General features: G+C 19.5%; 2 protein-coding genes and 1 pseudogene across 3 annotated transcripts, besides 5 other annotated features; 2 read left to right on the top strand and 1 right to left on the bottom strand.

The window, feature by feature from the left end:
* Window position 1: 1 nt before the first annotated feature.
* Window positions 2-2,261, top strand: PGAL8A_00186000 (Plasmodium exported protein, unknown function; the record flags this gene model as incomplete). Its single annotated transcript, XM_028670543.1, has 4 exons — window positions 2-27; window positions 112-258; window positions 357-482; window positions 575-2,261. Coding segments are annotated over 4 exons (1,986 nt in total), but the record flags the coding sequence as incomplete, so codon positions are not given.
* Window positions 2,262-3,123: 862 nt separating this feature from the next.
* Window positions 3,124-3,384, top strand: PGAL8A_00185900 (fam-e protein, fragment; the record flags this gene model as incomplete). The annotated part of the gene is made up of 1 exon (XM_028670542.1): window positions 3,124-3,384. One exon carries the CDS (start codon window positions 3,124-3,126, stop codon window positions 3,382-3,384), a length of 261 nt encoding a protein of 86 aa, XP_028527284.1.
* Window positions 3,385-6,841: 3,457 nt separating this feature from the next.
* Window positions 6,842-7,531: a repeat region.
* Window positions 7,532-7,795: 264 nt separating this feature from the next.
* Window positions 7,796-8,363: a repeat region.
* A 727-nt stretch (window positions 8,364-9,090) lies between these two features.
* Window positions 9,091-9,500: a repeat region.
* A 167-nt stretch (window positions 9,501-9,667) lies between these two features.
* Window positions 9,668-10,368: a repeat region.
* Window positions 10,369-12,430: 2,062 nt separating this feature from the next.
* Window positions 12,431-12,832: a repeat region.
* A 3,639-nt stretch (window positions 12,833-16,471) lies between these two features.
* On the bottom strand, window positions 16,472-18,348 carry PGAL8A_00185800 (annotated as a pseudogene). The gene is made up of 3 exons: window positions 18,290-18,348; window positions 16,818-18,177; window positions 16,472-16,693 (listed from the first exon to the last, which is right to left on the bottom strand). Coding segments are annotated over exons 1-3 (1,641 nt in total).
* Between the last annotated feature and the right edge of the window lie 2,987 nt (window positions 18,349-21,335).

Raw genomic sequence — 21,335 nt, 5'->3', positions numbered from 1 at the left:
TACTCCTTTAGATATATCCTTAGAACGGTATGTATTTCTTTTTATATTTTAAATAAAAAACTTTTTATTTTAATTAAATGTTTCACATAAACGTGATTTTTTCATTTATAGACAGGAATCATCACCCCACATGGAAGATGTTTCTTCTCCTATACAGATTTTAATTGAAAAAAAAAATTATCATCAAAGTATATTATGTGCATCGCAAAAGGATCACCGTAAGACTCAATATATGCCTCTTGATTTATCCTTAAAAGGGTATACCTATTTTTATTGTTTATGCTTAATTATATATTTTAATTAAATGTTTTAAATGTATATATTCTTCTTATTCCTGAACAATATTCCATCATTAGGTATAATAGTTCCCCTAATGTAAAGGATTCCATAGAAAAAAAATTTTTTGATGATGATACATCAACTGACCCTCAAAGCATTTACCACAACACACAAAATACTACTTATGGTCCACCTGTAGAAAAGTATATATATTTATTTTTTTTTCATGAAGAAACTTATTTATTTTAATTAAGCATTTTATATATATATATATTTTATTTAATTTTAATTATAGAAGAGTTCCATATGATGATGATGATCCATGTACTAGTGCTTCACTAAAAAGAAAGTTAGAAGAAAATACTGGACATAAGTCAAAGAAGAAAAAAATTAGTGAAAAAGGGGATGATGGTGAGCCATGTACTAGTGCTTCACTAAAAAGAAAGTTAGAAGAAAATACTGGACATAAGGCAAAGAAGAAAAAAATTATTGAAAAAGGGGATGATTATAAGAAAAAAAGTAGGAATAATTTAATGAATTATTCTCATGGGGGTAGTAGCTCTTCATTTAATCCGATCACACCAGAAATCATTTTTAAAATTGATCCAAATTATTTAACTAGGATAAATGAAGATTTAAAAAAAATTAACAATCATTTATATTTCAAATACAATGAATTAGCACATGCTTTTAATATAAATATACAAAAATTGCAAGAAGTTGTAGATGAAGAACTGAAGGTTATTAGTTTAAAAGATTTATCGATATTTAATAGTCATTTTTCCAAATTTTATAAAGAAGGTAGTAAATTAAGTAATATTTACAAATCTGTATTATCATTTAACTATAAAATAAATTATAAAATCAATAACACAAGCGAATTATATAATAGAATGGAGTGCATTTTAGATTTTATAAAAAATATGAAAATTCATTATCACACATTTAGGAGAGAGTCTGAAATAGTGTTAATAATGAAAAATGTTACATTTAATTATGCATATAATCCTCCCAGAATACTTTCAAAAAATAAGAATGCTATTCAATTTACAGAATCATTGCATAACATGGAAAATTTAGTAAATTCCATTGAAGCATCAATTATAAGTGGAGGCACATCTGAACAACACTCATATATGTTTAAAACGCAATCATTGTTATCAATTAAAAAAAAAATATTAGGATCGTTAAACAGCTGTAAACAGAAATATTTAAGATATTTAAATTTATTAAATATGTCATGTGAATTAATGGAAATGGAAAATATTTTTAATTTTTTTTATAAATATAATATTAAATGTAAAAATTATTTAATGAATAATATGAAAAGTTTAGATGATAAAGAAGCTATCCAGTCACTTTTGGATGTTTATATCAAGGAAGAGCTTGAAGTTTTCGAGTGCCATAAAAAATCTAGGGAAGTCTTTGTTTCAAATATAACTAAAGAAAAAAAAATTATTGAATATTTTTCTGCACTTCAAAAAAAAGGAGATAAATTTAAAATTCTACTTTCCTTGTATAAAGCCTATATGGAAATAGTAAAAATTGTAAATTTTTTGAACCAAATAAATGAACTTTTGGATATCCGTAAATCATTGAAAGGAATGAATTTGCCAGAAAAAACTACAAAATCTAAAAATGAAACAGAGGGAGTTTTACCTCATGACATGAAATTACATTTACTTGAAGAATTAAGTACTAAAAAAAGTAGGGTTGCAGAAATTGCATTAAATTTAAGAAAGAGTTATGAATTTTATTCATCAAGATTAAATATAGTAAATCTTAGAAAATTAATAATAGGTGCACAACTAAAGATGGAGAATGTTTTTTTAATTACTGATTTTTTGAAATCCTTATTTCCCGAAGATATGGGTAATAAAGGTGGCGATTATGAAAAATCCAATTTAGAAGCTAATGTTTTTCTTACATTGTTTTTTTTGAAAAAAATATTGGAAAAATCTTATATAAATGAATTGAAATAAAAACTCCTTTTTTATATATAAAAAAAATATATTTTTCACAAATAAATAAAAATTTCCATAGAATATAATGAGGATATATTTGTAATTCATGAAAAATAAATGTGATTTTTTTAGTAAAATTCAATAATTTTTTACAATTATAGATATTTATAAATTTTTTAACGTATAATGCCTTTTGTTATTGAAAAAAGGATTTCATGAATCATTTGTTCTTATATTTTTACATTACTTGACTATATATCATATAGATATGAATACTACATATTAGCATTCTTTTTTTTATTATTTTATTAGGTAATATTTGTAGCTTTTAATAAATATATACATTTATTTAAACTTATACACTATAATTTTTTTTAAGATTTTTAATCTAAATGACTTTTAAAGAAAGAAACAATAAAATAATAAAATATTTTAAAATTACTAGATTATCATAATAAATAGTTTTAACATTTAAATATTTTATCTTATATATTTTTTTTACTAAATAGTTCAATAAATGATTTATGTTTTTAAAAGTTATGCTTTAACCATATTTTAAATAAATGTACGACATAAATGAATGATAAGTATAAATAAAGAATATCCTATTATTGTTAAATTTAAAAAAATATATTTTTTAAAAAAAAAAATATAATTAAACGTAAATATTTAAATAATAAATTATATCTAGTTTTTAATTTTTATAAATATTATCTATTGCACTAGAAACTATATTTTTTATGAGAAATATAATAAAATTTACAAAAAATGAATTATTAAAAAAAAATAGCTCTACAAAAATATATTAAGGTCAAAAATTTACAAAGACATAAAGAGTAAAAAGTAAGAAAAATATATATATCTTATTTTACATTCAGAAATGGCTCTTTTATATAATGAAGGATGCGAAAATTTTGAAGAAGACTCTGCGATATGCCGTATGAGTATATGTTCTATAAAACAAAATAAATTTGAAAAATCATATTGTAGTCTGGATAAGAAATTAGTTAAATTATATCGTCCCTTAAATAATGTTTCAAATGATATTTCAAGAAATATATTTAAATATGAACGTTATGGACCATATAGATATTCTAGGATAATTACTTGCAAGATGCTTTTATCTAGACAGACATTTTAAGAGCAAATTCATTGATATATAAAAAGTGTGACAAAGGAGAGGAAGTGATTTTTTTCTCACTTGGCACGTTTTCCAGTCCTACTTGCCACTTACTTTAGCACATTAAATATTGGGCAAGTGTTCATGATCTTGAAATCAATAATCCACTGTTTTTATGAGAGCTTCCAAGAATTTACCACAGAGGAATTTCTATTCCAGTACCTTTTCTCTCCATGGTGATTATGTATAATTTATCCCCATAATTTCATTTTCCTGCCTTAATCTTGCATTTGTCATTTTCAGGTAAATAGTTTCTGGAGCATCATCCATCAGAAAAATAAACCAGTTTATTCTGCACTCTATTTTCATGCAACCAGATTGCTTTAGACACTCACATAATCCACTAAATAGTTCTTGATTTTATTTTTCTATATGCAAACACACTTTGAATTACAAGCATAATTTGTAGCATGACTTTGGATGCACATCTACTGCAGTGCCTGTAGTCTGTGCTAACAGTGCAAGAGAGATGTTTATACTTGTCACAGAAAACTGGTAGTTTAGCAGCAAGGTGATCCACACAGATAACCACACTGAAACAGATTTTGCAGCACATGCTAAGCCCTGCATTATCACTGCTGTAGTACTATCCCATGAGTCTTTTCATTCAAAGGTAATTTCACCATGTCTTGACAAGAAATAGTCAATGACTACTTCACCACCAATAATGAAGACTCCACAACCAGGGATATGTGTTGAGGTACATAAGAGCGACTGGCATATCAGAGAGAATTATTAGTAATTAATGTGGAATTAATACTTGAATTTGTAGGCGTAAGTGTAAATAAATCTGTAGATGTATTTGTATTTGCGNTAAAATTCAATAATTTTTTACAATTATAGATATTTATAAATTTTTTAACGTATAATGCCTTTTGTTATTGAAAAAAGGATTTCATGAATCATTTGTTCTTATATTTTTACATTACTTGACTATATATCATATAGATATGAATACTACATATTAGCATTCTTTTTTTTATTATTTTATTAGGTAATATTTGTAGCTTTTAATAAATATATACATTTATTTAAACTTATACACTATAATTTTTTTTAAGATTTTTAATCTAAATGACTTTTAAAGAAAGAAACAATAAAATAATAAAATATTTTAAAATTACTAGATTATCATAATAAATAGTTTTAACATTTAAATATTTTATCTTATATATTTTTTTTACTAAATAGTTCAATAAATGATTTATGTTTTTAAAAGTTATGCTTTAACCATATTTTAAATAAATGTACGACATAAAAAATGCTTATAAATTCTTTAAATAAATGAAAATACAAATGTATTATTATTTAAGAAAAAATAAAAACTTATTAATAATTTAAGTATAATATTGATGATGTTTTTCATTAAAATGATAAAAAATTGATTATTTAAAAAAGTTATCTGTAACTTTAGAGGAATGTTTATAAACAATTTTATGAAATTTTTTTATTTTATTGTCCTCATTGTAATAAATAATATTAATTATATCTTATTGTTATTTTTATGTAAAATATATCAAATAATGCTTCTTTATGAGCTTACGTAAAGTCTTTTAGATTTTTTATTTTATTTGTAAAGGAAAAGTTGTATTAAAAAATTCATTTATATATTTATACTATTTTTTTTAATTTAAATTTTAGTAATATAAAATAAAAAGAATTTAATTTTTAACATTATAGTTCATCATATTTCTATACAATACTTTTGTGATATGCTGATCAAACGTTCTGATAAAAGGTATGTAATCACTGCCACTTTAATAGCTGTAATTAATTCATATGTGATTAATTTTAAATCCTATATTATTCGTGAATACTCAATTTTCAAAAAATGCAAAAGCTAAAACGTGTATTATCAACATAATTACTTGAATATAAAAGTAGAATCTTTAATAAAAATATTTAATTTCGATACTTTTATTTTCTTCTCTTTATAGATACATATCTTCAAAAAATTTAAATAAGAAAAGAAAAATATTTCTTTGAATTTAAATTCATATACTTACTGTAATTTTTTTACATAAAAAATTTAATACTCTTAATGTAAAATTTTCAAAAAAAAAAGTGTATTTCATAAATTTATACCTTCTTGAATACTATTTTGTTTTTTTTATCATTTCAATTATCAATCTTTTTTTTAATTATTTTAAAAAGTTCTCAAATATCATAATGTTGTGTGTATCATAAGTTTACGTCTAAAAAAATTGATAACTCACTTTATTAACATTCTTCTTAATATATGAAAATTCTCATTAATTGTCCATATAAGAATAATTATATCTTCATTATAACAAGCACTTTACTCTCGAGTTAATTTCATAAAAATATCAATTATTCTTTGTAATTATGAAGATTTGTATTTTAAATATAAAGGAAATAAAAACAAATTATCCACCTCTCAGAACTATAAATTTGCATATTATATGTGCTTTTCCAATGTAATGTTAAAATATACAACTTTAAGGTATACCATTTAAAACAACCCAAAACCACAAAAATCTTAAAATGTAATTTTTTTATGTGAAATAGTGCATAAATAATCATCCTTATATTTATTGAAATAACGATAATCTATGTTACGCTTTCTCTATCATCTTTTTTCCTAGTTAGTACAAGTTATTATTAATTAATCATTCAAAGGATCTTGTAGTTATTTGAAATGTATAATTAATAGAGACCTTGTAGTGTAATATCTACTTCGTTATAGATTAATAAAAGGTATTATTAACCTTTTATGAAATAAAAGTTAGTAACTTAAAATGAAAATAGTAAATTATCTATATATATTCTCTAGATAAGAGAAAGAAAATTTTCTTATATTTTTTTAATTTAATTATTTTTTTTTATGAGAAATGAGAACTTGTGTTAAACTTTTTTATCAATTTGCTAATAAAAGATATTATTGGTCTATCGTAATTTGAATATATGAAAAATACTACATAAAAATGTTCCTAGTGTAAGCAAGATATTTTAAACATGCTTATGTGAATATACATAAAAAAGACTTAGTATTTAAAAATAATTATATGAAAATACATATCTAAAGACATGTTTACAATGATATGATTAATGAAACAAGTATAATAAAGTGTGTGTATATCAATTTTAAAAAAGAAATTTATATTTTCATTTTGGTAGTTTTTCTGTGTGAATGTAAAAAAATAAAATGAATGATTACTCTTTTTTTTTAAAATAATTTTGTTTACAAAAAATTTAAGTTTAAAAATAAGATATAATAATATATAATAAAAATTATTGAAAAATATGATTGAAAAAGTAAGATATAAAATGAATTTATTTATTTGATATTACATAAAAAGTTTATAATTGTCTACATTAAGTGGTTTCATAATAAGTAATTGGTAGACATTTCTCTAAATACGTTTTGTTAAAATGAATGCATATAATAAGATATAACTATTCAATAGGTGATTTATTAATTATCTCTTCAATGACTTTGCTAGAGCACTAAACAAACATATTAATAAAGAGCATATAGAGTTACTTCAACTAATTTGATGAATTTATGTATAATTTTAAATACTATAAAACAAGTAAACTGTATTTAAGTAATCTACCTAGTTGAGAATTCTTTATTTTCAAGAGACATTTATTTACTTTGATAAAAATATCTATTTTTATTAAAAATTTAAATTTTCTTATTAATTTTTAATTGAATATATTTTAATTATAATATTACGAATAATGTTTAGTAGCTCAAACCCGATGTTTTCTTGTTAACAAGCATAAATAATTAATGAAATACATATTAAATTATATAAACAATACTAACATGAAAATTTAACTGTTGTTAATATAAAATTTTCTTATATAAATTCAAAATAAAAATTCCCTGTAAAAGAAAACCCTTTATTCAATAAACTACTTAATATATTTTTCAACCATTATTTTTTTTCAATTATTAAATCTCTTCCCAACAAATAATAAATATATTTTTTTATATATATTCTTTATAGAAAGAAAACAAAAGAAATTAATAATTTTCTTTTTTTTTTATCTATCTATTGCTTGCATGGTTAACTACGTTTTTTCCATATAGATACTTATTTTCATTATCAAAAAAGGTTAACAATTCCTTTTATTAACCGACACATTAATACATTCAATATCATGCATTATAATAATAAAATATTAAAATATTTTATTATTTATAGTATATCCTACCTAGATACATATCTAAAAAAAAAATTATCACTAATGTTCATATTTTGGTCTTTTTTTTTTTTTTTTTTTTTTTTTTCTATATATGCCTAATTTATATCTTAAAAAAGAATAAATATATATAATAGAGTGCAAAAAAAAATAATTTTTTTTTTTTATTATAATATTTAAAGAGATATGCACTGTAGTGTTGGTTTATTAACTGTGTGTTCGGGGACTTTACTATAGTACTGAACAAACCAATTAATAAAGAGCATGTAGAGATGCCTCTACGATTTTTGTATATTTATATATATTTTTATTTGCTTTGAACGAGTAATCTTTAATTATAATCTACTTCGTTCACAATTCTTTTATTTCAATAGGCATTTATTTACTTTAATAAAAATCCTTATTTTTATTAAAAATTTAAATCCTTATTGAACATTAATTATTAATGTTTTATAAATTACTATTTTATTTGTTATGAGTTACATTCAGCAATTAATATATATTGCCGTTGAATTAACAAACATAAACAATTATTGACAAATACAAAAAGTTATATAAATATTAATTACATGAAAATTTTATTGTTATATGTATAAAATTTTCTTTTACAAAAGTCATCACAAAAAATATTTCATTTCCTTTCTCTAAAAAAAAAAATTTATTTTTTTTTTTTTTTTTATTTATTTATTAGTAACAAATATTTTAAAAAATTGATTTTTTAATTAAATTTTTTTCTGACTATTTTTACATTTTTTTTTTTTATCAAATTTTTTTTTCCTGACAATCTTTGTACTTTTTTTTTTAAAAAAAGTACAAACAAAAAAAATCATTAATTTTTTTTTTGTGTGTATGTGTGCATGACCACCTTCGTATAATTCATTTAACTAGTCCTTTTATTTTCCAAAACGGTTAATGAAGCCTTTTATTAACCACACATATAGAAAAAAAAATAAATATATTTTTTTTTTATAATTGTAAGTACACATATGCAAAGAGAAAAATATAATAAAATAAATCTATATATTTTTTTTTTTCATTGTACACGTTTATGTATTCACATTTTCTATATATACCTAGCATGCATAAATAAAAATGTTTTTACTTATTCTATTTATTTAAATATTATTTAAAATATATCGACAATACTATTTATATACCAAGCAATTAAAAAACAAGTTAATAACGAGATAGCAGAGTAATTTCTACTAATTTTAACTATCGCAAAAATTGTATTAATACTATTAATTGGTAAACATGATGAATATAAATCATATTATTGAATATTTATTATTTAAAATCATTTATTAACTCTACTGAGAGTATCCTTATTTTTATAAAAAGTATAAAACCTCGTTTAAACCACTAATTATATGTAAAATAATCTTCTAAAATAAACTATCAAATTTATATTAAAATTACTAGCGATCTTTAAAAATACATGAAAATTAAATAAATTATTATTATTTTTATTTTTTAACTAGAGAATTTTCACGGTGACGTATTAGTTTCCTATTCAGTGACTTTGCTAGAACACTGAACAAACGGACTAATTATGGGCATTTAGAGTTTCCTCTACTAATTTAGTAAGTTTAAGTATAATTTTAATTCTATAAACCGTAAACTATATTTATATAGTTTATTTCATTGATCATTTACTGTTTTTCAAGAGGCTTTTATTTACTTTAATAAAAATCCCCATTTTTATTAAAAATTTATATCCTTATTAAACATTGAGTCTTAAATATATTTTTCTTATAATTTTATATTTAACGTTTAACAACTCAAGTCCATTGTTTTCAATTTAACTAACATAAGTGATTAATGAAATAAAGTTTAATTATATAATTATTACAAACATGAAAAGTTTATTATTGTTAATATAAAATTTTCTTATATAAATTTAAACAAAATAAACTACCATAAGTTTTTTAGTCAACAAATCTTTCTTCCTATTTTCTATTCAATCATATTAAGAAAAATATATATATTTTTTTTATATATTTAAAGGTTTACAAAAAGAAAAACAAAAAAATTATCCACTAATTTTTTTTTTTTATTTAGCCCTGCATGGTGATTTATTAACTGTGTATTCGGTGACTTTGCTAGAATTCTGAACAAACAAATTAATAAAGAGCATGTAGAGTTACCTCTACAGTTTTTATATATTTATATATATTTTTAAATGCTTTTAACGTGTGATTCTTAAATATGTAATCTACTTCATTCAACATTCTTTGATTTCAATAGGCATTTATTTACTTTAATAAAAATCCTTATTTTTATTAAAAATTCAAATCCTTATTGAACATTGATTATTAATTAAATGTAAATTACTTGTTTCTTTGTTATGAGTTATGTTCAGCAATTTAAATATATTTCTGTTGAATTAACAAACATTATTAATTAGTGACAATACAAATTAATTATATAAATATTAATTACGTTAAAATTTTATTGTTATATGTATAAAATTTCTCTTACAAAATTCATTAAAATCATACTTCTTTTTTCAAAAAAAAAAAATTTTTTTTTTTTTTTTTTTTTTTTTTTAATATCATTCTTATTGGTAACAGATCTTTTTCCAATTGATTTTATTTTTATCAATTTTTTTTTTTATGAAGGACTTTGTTTTATTTTTTTATAAAAATAAAAACAAAAAAAAATTGATCATTTTTTTTATTTTTTTTGTGTGTGCATGACCAACTACGTATCCTTCATATAACTAATCCTTTTATTATCTAATAAGGTTAATAAGACCTTTTATTAACCACATGGCTAACTATTTATTTTCTATACAGCTATTATTTTTTATTCTAAAAAAGGCTAATAATAACTTTTATAAATTAACACTAAAAAAAAAAAACAAATAAAAAATAGCTATATTTTTTTGTGTGTATATTTACAATTAAAAAGAAAAATATAAAAAAAATGTGATCTTAAAAAAAAAATTTTTTTTTTTTTTTAGAGATGATAATGTATGAATTGTTATAGAATGTCTATTTTATATTAAATGTAATGTGAGAGAAATTACATGGCGTAGTATTTTGTAAATTAATATAAAGAAAAAATAATTAACTAATAAGTAGCATTTGATGTTGATTAATGAAAATAAAAATTTTTAAATTAAAACTAAGTTCAATAGTGATTACTATACATACTCTTTATTAATTCGTTTGTTTAATGTTAGGAAAGTCATTGAACAGATATTTAATAAACCAATACGCCATCAAAATCATTGAATAGATAATTAAAAAATCAATGGCTAATTATGTATTTTCTATGCAGCTATTGATTTTAATTTTCAAAAAGATTTATAATGTATTTTATCAACCACTTTAATAAAAATTTGTCTTTGCTTTATTAAAAGCATAAATTCTTGCTAAAACTATTAATTATATTTATAACATTTGAATATAAAATAACAAATTAAAAATAGAAATATTAACAATATTTTAAAAATATATAAAAATTAAATAGAAATAAAGAAAAGGTCCCTTTTGTTTTTCTTTTATCTTTAAATTTAATTTTTCTAGTTTTAAAAATTAATTCTGCTAACAAAAATAAAAATTATCACCAACAAAATTATAATAAAAACAAGAATAATTATCAAAGATTAATAATTGTCTCAAAAAAACAAATAATATTTTTTTAAAAAAAGATTTAATAAAAAAACCTTAGGAAAAACAAAAAGAGTAATCACTTTTTTTTTTTATAAAAATTAAATATGCATGGATAACTTCTTACTTTTCTAATAAGTTACTATTATTTCAAAAGGTTAATAACATCTTTTATTAATCATTATCATATAATAAACATCTTATATAAACATAATGTCATGATCATAAATATTGCCTCTTTTAATATTTTTTTTCTATCTTTTATTACTTTTATTTCAATTTTTATGAATTTTTTACTTTAATAATTTTTACTCTTATTGAAAATGCTTTCATTTTTCTTTTCTTTTTAAAATAAGTCCCATTCTTTATTATTTTTACTAAGTATGTATTAACGCGTTAATATTTTGTAAATTTAAATCTTCTCATCTCGAATAAGTTTTACTCTTTGCGTATTTGTTAATAAAAGATATTAGTCCTCTTGGAAATAAAAAGTAATTGCTGTATGAAAGATAAATAATCATGTGACTTATTAATCACCCATTGAATGGCTTTGCTAGTATTTAACAAATAAGTTAATTAAGAAAATATGAAGTAAGCTCTATGTAATTTAATATGTAAATTTTAAAGTCCTTTAACTTAAAATTAAATGTACTCTATATTATAATTTGCACACATACTCTATTTCGCCCAAAAAAAAAAATAAAAAAAATGTATTTTCATAATATATTGTTTTTTTTTGGTATATCATGTTTACCTAAAAAAAATACATAATATATTTTTTTTTTTTTTAAATTGCAGATACACGAATAAAAAAAAATAAAAATTGTTATTTATTAAAATTTTTTTTTTTAAGTATACTCTCTTTCATTGATAGTATATATAAATTTTTTGGTGTACATACTTTTGAGTAATTATTTTATAATATTCATTTATGATTGCATATTGTTTCCACAATTTAGCATGCACAGAATAAAATGCTTTTATTCTGTTTATTCATCTAAATATTATACAAAAAAAGGTCTATAATATAATTCACAAATCCCCATGCAAATGCCAGATAAAAAAAAAAAAATTGTTAATTTTTTTTTGTTTTTTTTTCATAATTTAAAATATATAAAAGATATTTTTATTAATCTTAACAAATTAAAAAAATTATCAAAAAATTAAAAAAAGAAAAATTGTTGACTAAAAATTTTCTTGTAGTATATTTTGTTTAAAATTTATGTAAGAAAATTTTGTACTAATAATGATAAAATTTTCACATTTTACAGTATATATATTTATTTTACGTTTTGTTAATTATTTAATTAAGAGAAATGGATTTGAATTACTATACCTTAAACATGTCAATATAAATGAAATTTATGTAATTAAAATCATTAATTAATGAGGATTTAAATTTTTAATAAAAATAGTGATTTTTGTTAAAATATACAAATGCCTATTAAAAAATAATAAATGTTCAATAAGGTTGACTGTATATATATAACAGTTTACTGGTTTACAGAACTAAAATTACATGTAAATTCATTAAATTAGTATGGGAAATTCTATATTCTCCTTATTAATCTGTTTGTTCAATACTTTAGCAAAGTTATTGAATAGCAATTAATAAAACACATGTCTAGAAATTGCTAGATTACATGAATTTATTTTCTATCAAATAGAGTTTTTTAACTTTATGCTTTTATAATTCTTATATATATATATTATATTTCATATCACATGATTCCTTAAGCTTAGAAAATATAATTTTTTTCAGCTTGAATATTTTTAGTCTCTATAAGGTTAATGTGTCTCATATGACGTAAATCCTTAAGATATATATATTCAGAACTCTTTTGCTTGTATAATTTTATTCATATAATTATGTCTCTATTATTTATTTTTTCATAATTAATGTAAAAACATATTATTATATATTATTATTATTGAGGTTTCCATGAGGATAAAATATAAATTAATAGTGTTTTATTTTATTTTACTCTGTTTTTATTCACGTAATTAATGTATATAATAAGGAGATATTTATATATTGAAGGGATATAAAGAATTTATATAATAATATATTTTTTTAAGATAGTATATCATATTAAATGATATTTAATATATGCTGAAAATTTAGAATACATAAATGTTATATATTAAAAGAAAAAAATTTATAATATATTTTTAGCTTCTAAATAGCAGACGATACTTGTCAAAATATAATAAAATAAATAAAGGTATATTATCGTAATTCATGTATATTAAAGTTTTTCAACAAAAATTATTTTTTATTCTTTTTATTAAAGGAAATTTACAATGAAAAAAAATTTTTTTTCATTTCTAATTTTAAATAAAGTCCTTTTTTTAAATTTAATTATTGTTTCTTCCAAAACATAAGATATATTTTCATTAACAAAAATATATTATCCTAAAAAATAATTAACAAATTTTATCAAAAGTTATGTATATAATTTATTAAATTCTAATTAAGCTTTTGTTGTTTGTTGAGAGAACAAATTAAAAGAATGTGGAATAAACAATATTAATATTTTTAATTATAAGAATACATTTGTAATTAATACAAAGACTTTATATAATGACACTACATAATACTAAGTAAATAGTTTATTTCATGTAATATTTAAAACTATATAGATATAAATATGTTAATTAAATATTTTCATTATTCTTAACATAAATTTTTTAACAAGAAATATTTAAATAATTTAACAAAAATTATTTTATAATCTTATTATGACTTAATTCTTCATTATAAAAATATTTTAATACAAAAAAAATAATCCCTGTATTAAACAAATTAATATTTCATAAAAAAAAAAATTTTCTTAATAATAATATAGTATTTTTTAAAAATTAATTCCTTAATTTATATAGTTAAACGAAAATAATTAAGGAAATAAATATAATGAAAATAGAGATAATCATAATCAAATATATCACAAAAAAAAAATTATCTTCCTTTATTATTTTAACATATACACAAATACTATATATTTTTAGCACAAACATCAGAGTATTTTCATAAATACCACATACTCATAACTAAATCTTCATTATATATTTAATTACTCATTAAAAGATTAAAATAGTAATTAATATTCTTTATTAATTAATATAATATAAAAAAAATAATATAGTTTTTTTTTTACATCTGTAAAGTTTCTTTGTTTTCACAGGTATTTTATGAACATTTTACTTAAATAATTAACTTATTTACTTAACATACTGCATTTATGGAAAAGTGTTACTAAAAAATTCTATTTACCATTCCTTATTAATAATATAAAAATATATTATTAAAATATATTTGTCGTTCTTAAAAAATATACAAAATATAAAATATATGAAATATTAGTTTAATTGAGACATATTTATTTAAATAATTTATTAAGTAAAATACATACATTATATTTATATATGTTTCTTCCTTATGATTTTTCTTAATAAAATCTTATATTTTCAAAATAATATAAGAAGCTTTTTCATAGATTAGTAACATATATTAAAGAGCCCATAAAAAGTATTACTAAAGAAAAGTATCAATGGTTCCACATGAAAAAAAGTATAAAATGGGTGAATTAAAAAAAAGTCATTTGAAAGAATACCTAAAATATATGTAGAAGTGATGAAATAAGTTGAGCAAATAATATAATATTAATGCAAGGAATAAAACTTATAATATTGTTAATATGTTATTTTTTATAACATAAAAAGGCATGACAAAAAACATAGATGAATAAATAATAATAATAATAATAGTAATAATAATCTTATTAATAAAAAGTATAATTAACTTTCTATGAAATAATAGCTAGTAAATTAAGTAGAAAATAATAACTTAACTATGAAAGTTCTCTATTAAAGAATGTATGTAAGTAAAAAAAAATTTTTTTGCTTTTTTTTAGTTTTAAATTGCTTCTTTGATTGTTTTTTACTTAGTTTAATTTAAAAAAAAAAAAAAAAAAGAAAATTTTTTTCTGGTGTAAAACAATATCCTTCATTGAGGAATTAAGTTTTGGGTTTAATAAAAATTAAACTTGAAGAATAAAAAGAAATAAGAAGTATTTTTTTTATTACTATTAAATGTTTATGTATTTCTAAAAAACTGCTAATAACTATAATTTAAATTTGTTAGTTTATTCTAAAATTATTCTATATATAATTGATAGTTTTAATGAGGATTTTAGTTTTTAATCAAAGTAAACATTGGTTAAATTAAAGTAAATAAATACATCCGAAATAGTAAAAGCTTAATTAAGTAAGTTATTTATATATAGATTTCTCAATTACAAATATTATTTTTATATTAATTAAAATTAGTGGAAATTACTACACATACTCTTTATTAATCTGTTTGTTTGTTAATCTGACGAAATCATTTAATTGATGTTTAATAAGTCACAATCATAAGAATAGTGCATTTAAAAATATAAATGGAAGAAAGGTAATATTAATGTTAACTAAGCCATTAAGGATATAATAAAAAAGGACTATGCAACTTTAATAGCGCATATTAAATAATCATAACAGATAAACAATATGTTCTCAATATGAAATATGTAATTGTATGATATTACTTTATTTTTAGTATTTGTAATCAATATAGACTGATTTCAAAGAAAATTTAATTTTATTTATCTACAAAAGTGTACATATGATAATATAAATTTTAATTTTTTATAAAAAAATGAACTTTAATTAACATTTAGATGAAAATATATTATAAAAAAAAAAACTTTATATTACAATAATTTTTTTATTTATATAATAGAAAAATATAAAAATATATAAATTATAAAATAAAAAATTATTTGTAATTTTAATGATAAAGGTAATTCAATTAAAAATTTCGATGTATTTTCACATTTCAATATCAGTAGTTATTTATATAATTGTTCTAAAAACACTTAATACAAAATAAAAAAATCATTCAAAATTTTATTTGAGGTACGAATATAAAGCATAAAAAAGCATTAATTTATATACAAACAAATAAAGTACGTTTTTCTTTATAAAAAAGATCTATTTATTTCGTCTTAATATTTATTTCTTTTATATATAAGAAGATAAATTGAAAACAAGTAACTTATGCAAACATATTTCTTTCAATATTTATAAAATATTAATAAAACATATGATTAAAAAATAGAAAAGACATATTTATGTCAATTTAACACTTATTTATTATGTATTATTTATATACCAACATTATAATTTATATATTCTTAAAATTTCATCAATATAATTCTTTAGTGAATTTCTTCATCATCTATGAAAGGAAATATACGTCTGTATTTATAACCAAAAGCTCTAAGGAAACTATTAAGTCTTCTCCTCTTGGAACTTCCTTCTTTTTTATCTAAATCTTCTGAAGAATTCACAGTAATATTTACTGAACTATCATGTAATCTTTTTCTTCCTTTCTTTTTATTTATATTATCTCTTCCAAGCATTAATCCAATGGGAGTATGCTATAATATGAATTAAAAACAATGAATTTAAAATTTAATCTGTATTAATATTATTTAAGTTTGAACAAATATTTGTAATAGAAAAAAAAAATTATTCATAATAGCAAATACAATTTTATTTTACTTTATAAAGGAGCACTAAAAAAAATACACATCCAAGAATAACAAGTGGAATAGATATAGCAGCAACCGTTGGTCCACATAGCAAACTTGTGCATGTCATATTAGATACACTATTAACCTGTCCTTCAGGAATTAGTGGAGTTACATTATTTGTAGATGGAATTATATTTTCACTTACAATTGTAGGTGTAATTGCAGAGAAATTTTCCTTATGATTTCCAGGAGTGGTATAAGTAAATGAATCAACCTAAAAAGAATCATTTACAGATAATGTATTGAATGGAGATGATTTAACAGATGTAAGATATGGAGAAGATACAGTATGATCTACAGGAAGAGGTGATAATGAACTTTCCAAAGATATATTTTCATGTTCACTTGTTGAGGATAATAACGTAGATAAGTGTTCTGTTTGATCTGTAGCATTTACTTTAAGCAAATCTGTTGTTGCTAATGAATTAGGTAAGGATGTTGCATAAGGTAGAGGTGACTGATTAGATTCGGATAGCGAATCAGATAATAATGATGAATTAGTGGTTAATGAAGTATGTGATGAAGATAAAGCAGGTGTAGGTGTGTAAGACATAGATTTAGGTGACAAAGTAGATGTGGGTGAAGTAATAGATGTGAATAATGAATCAGATGTGCTTAATGTAGCATGTGATGAAGATAATGTAGGTATTGAAGATAAAGTAGGTGTAGGTGTAGAAGTCAAGGATTTAGGTGACGAAGTAGATGTGGGTAATAGCACACTTGTAGTTGATGAATCCTTATCTATACAACTACTATTTGTTATTGTGTCATTATGTAATTCCACTAAATGATTTTTAAGAGATTCTGTCATATTATTCCATATATGATAGGTATCATTTAAATATTTTTTTTCATCGAGATCATCTTTTAAATTCATATCTCTTACAATGAGTAAACTTTTATTATACATCCAATCAGAAATATCATTGATATTCACTTTAGCAAAATTACATGAGACTTTACTTTTAATATATTCAAAGTATTCTTCAATACATGTTTTTAATTCATTCCAAACTTTCCAACTATCATTTAAAATTTTCTTATCTGCAGGTTCAGGTTTAGCATTAATTTCTGCAACAATTTCCCTACTTTTATTATGCATCCAATGAATAATGTTATCACTGTTATTGAACATATTGTTATCATGTAATTTTTCCATCTTCGTAAGTAATTCTCTTTGCAAATGATCCAACGATGTATTAAATGACTGTTGCATACTTACCCTAGATCTTGTTACCCTAGTTTTTATAGAAGGTTCTTTATCAGCTAAGATTCTTATAGTTTTAAAATATGGCACTACTTTTAAATTTTGATTTATAATCCATAAACTATAGATAGTGTATTATTACGAAAAATTGAAATTAAATTTATAAAAGTTATTTTAATGTTTGAATTTATTAAAATTAAAAATTTTAAATTATTTTATGGAATTAGCATTACCTAATGTTGCAAAAATAATGGATTATCCGAAATAAAGCAAAAAAATAGAGAATTGTCATTGAATAATTGAACATTTTTATAATTATATATTTTAAATATTATTTAATGTGAAGATTAAGTAAATATGTTAAAAAGGCACAATATTTAAATTGATTGAATTACTATTATCTTCTATATTGTTTCTAATTAATGTAATGATATTATTTGTATTAATAGATTTAAATATTCACTAAATTAAATGTAAAATAATTTTTAATAATATAAAGATCTTAATTTATTTTTCAATGTTATATATAATTTAAAAATTATTTCATTTTAAGATTGATATTTATAATTTTTAACAAAAAACATAATAAAAATTATTAAAAAGTTATAGGCACGAAAAAAACATTTTAATGCATATTTTAATTAAATATTGTTCAAATTAAATATTTAAAAAAATATATAAAAATTGGTAAATAAAAAAAAAACTAACCACTATAACACTAATATTTTGACACTAAATATAAATCACTTAATTTTGATTATTATTTATATTTAAAGAAGAATTACCGAATTTTCAAATTTTATATTTATGAGCATGTTTCTCTAATATCTAAATGAATAATTTTATTACATATAGTAACTTATTAATTTAATTAATAATAGATTCTTTTAGATATTTTTAATAAAAAATTTTGCATTGCATTACATATGTATAAAATATCCCTTGGACATTCATAATATGGGAAAAAGGAAGGATGTATACAAAAATTATGTATAATAATAGAAAAAAAAAAAAAACAATAATAATTTACATACATATTTTCAGTAAATAAAGTAAAGAATTAAATTTTTCTAAAAATTGCATGTTTTATAAAGTAATAAAAATAGTAATAATTTTAATCAATAATAAATAAAAGGAAAAGAAAAGAAACATAATAGTAGTGGAATAGCAATAAAGCATTCTCATTCATTCTATGGATACTGAGGAAATAATAAAAGAGATATATGAAAATAGAACATTTGTTTTAAAATTTTTGAGTTGATGAAAGTAAATTTATATTTACATATAATGAATTAAAATTTTGTTATAATAACAAGAAATATTAATGACATGCTAACTGAATGATTGTTAAATAAAAACTAATTCGTAACAAAATTTTGCTTATTCTTTTTTTTGAAATATAGTTGAGATTAAATTACCGATAAAATGAAATTCAAATAAAAAATTAAAGTGAATAAGCAGATAAAAATAAATGTAAGTTATTTATATGTTTTTTTAAATATAAAAAATACCGTTAACTAAATTATACACTAACAATAAAAAAAACATTATATTGAAAAAATAATGAGAATAAAATTATAATAATTTTACATCTTTTATAATATAACAATAATTCGATGCAACAATTAAATATGAATAATGATATAATAATTTATTTAAATAAATTTATTTGTATGATATTTCATGACTATACTTAAATAATTTAGTATCAAAAAATATTCAAAAAATAAAAGTATTAATTACAATAAAAATAGTAAATGATATATATATATATATGAATTAAGGAATGAAATAAAATAATGTAATTATCCATATATGAAATATAGAGAACATTGCACAATTAACAACTAGAACCCATTTACCTTAATAAAATTTTTTGTATTTCATTTTAAGAAAAATCACTGAATAACAAATATAAATACATAAAAATAAATTATAATTAATTAAAACTTTTATATTAAATTTAACTTTTATTAAATTGTGCAAGAAAAAAAATGACAAAATATAAATATATTTTACATTATTAAAAAAAAATATATATATTTAAAAAATTACGAAGAAATATGAAACCATAAAAATTGTATATATTTATATTTACTAATAAATTGTTCATGAATGCATTATAATTTGTTACATATTCTTTTATTATAAAAATAGTATATGTTTATAAATTTATTGCCACTTTTCATAAAAAGTTTCTTAATTTTTTTTTTAATATCTTAAATAAAAATTAAGGAATGCAAAATAAAAAGTATTCATGCTTTTCTTATATGTACATGTGCTTAATAATTAGCCACCTAAAATTATTTAGATGAAACTAAGATATATTTATATTTATAAAATATTTTTTTATTTATATTTTTATATAATAAAAAAGAAGAATTTAAATTATTATTTTATAAAAATGTCTTCTTCTGATAATATTTATTAAAGTGTGATATATGTTTTTATTGATATATCTTAATGTCTAATGAATGGATATAATAATAAATTATTTTTTTTACAATGAAAAATAAAAATATTCAATTATTATATTATCTATTGGAGGTTTTGTTAAACGTATATTTCTATTTAAATTATACTAATGTTGTTCATAAAGTCCTATACTAGTTGATATTTTCTAATAGCTAGGTTTAACTTTTTAAATACATTATATATATTTATAAAACACATTTAATTAAAATCTTTTTATTTATATTCGTAGAATTATTTCATCCTTTAATTTTAAATTATATATTTTTTAAGTTAAAACGGATCTATAAATTATAATAATTAACTTAAAAGTATTCATTGATATATTTCACTTTTCCTTTTAATATAATTTTATTTTATGAAATAAAATGATATTTACAAAATAAAAAAATCCAATTTATTATTTGAAATTTACAAAGTATAATTAGAAAGTTATTTCAAATAACTTATTCTTTTTGAGAAAGTGAAAATTCTCTAAGATAATATAAAAAGAAGACTGTTTAAAACTCAATATTCTGTTATCTACTTATTGAATCAAGTAAAATTTTAAAATAGTGATAATATATATATTAAGTTATAAATTATGCTACAGATGTTTTCTATATTAATACAGAAAAAAAAATTCCACAAATGGAAAAATTTCTTACTATTAAGCAAAAATCCAACATTAAAATCTGAAGAATTTTTTTTGAAGTGTTATAAGGTATATTCTAAGAATTTCTCATATTCCAACGTATTTATTATCCTGATAATGTTGTTAAATTTCTGTTAACCTTACATGTAAAATGATTAATAGTAGGAATATTA

This window comes from Plasmodium gallinaceum (genome assembly GCF_900005855.1).
Source record: "Plasmodium gallinaceum strain 8A genome assembly, contig: PGAL8A_v1_69, whole genome shotgun sequence".
Classification (NCBI taxonomy): Eukaryota; Apicomplexa; class Aconoidasida; order Haemosporida; family Plasmodiidae; genus Plasmodium; species Plasmodium gallinaceum.
This window is presented reverse-complemented; position numbering and strand designations above follow the sequence as displayed.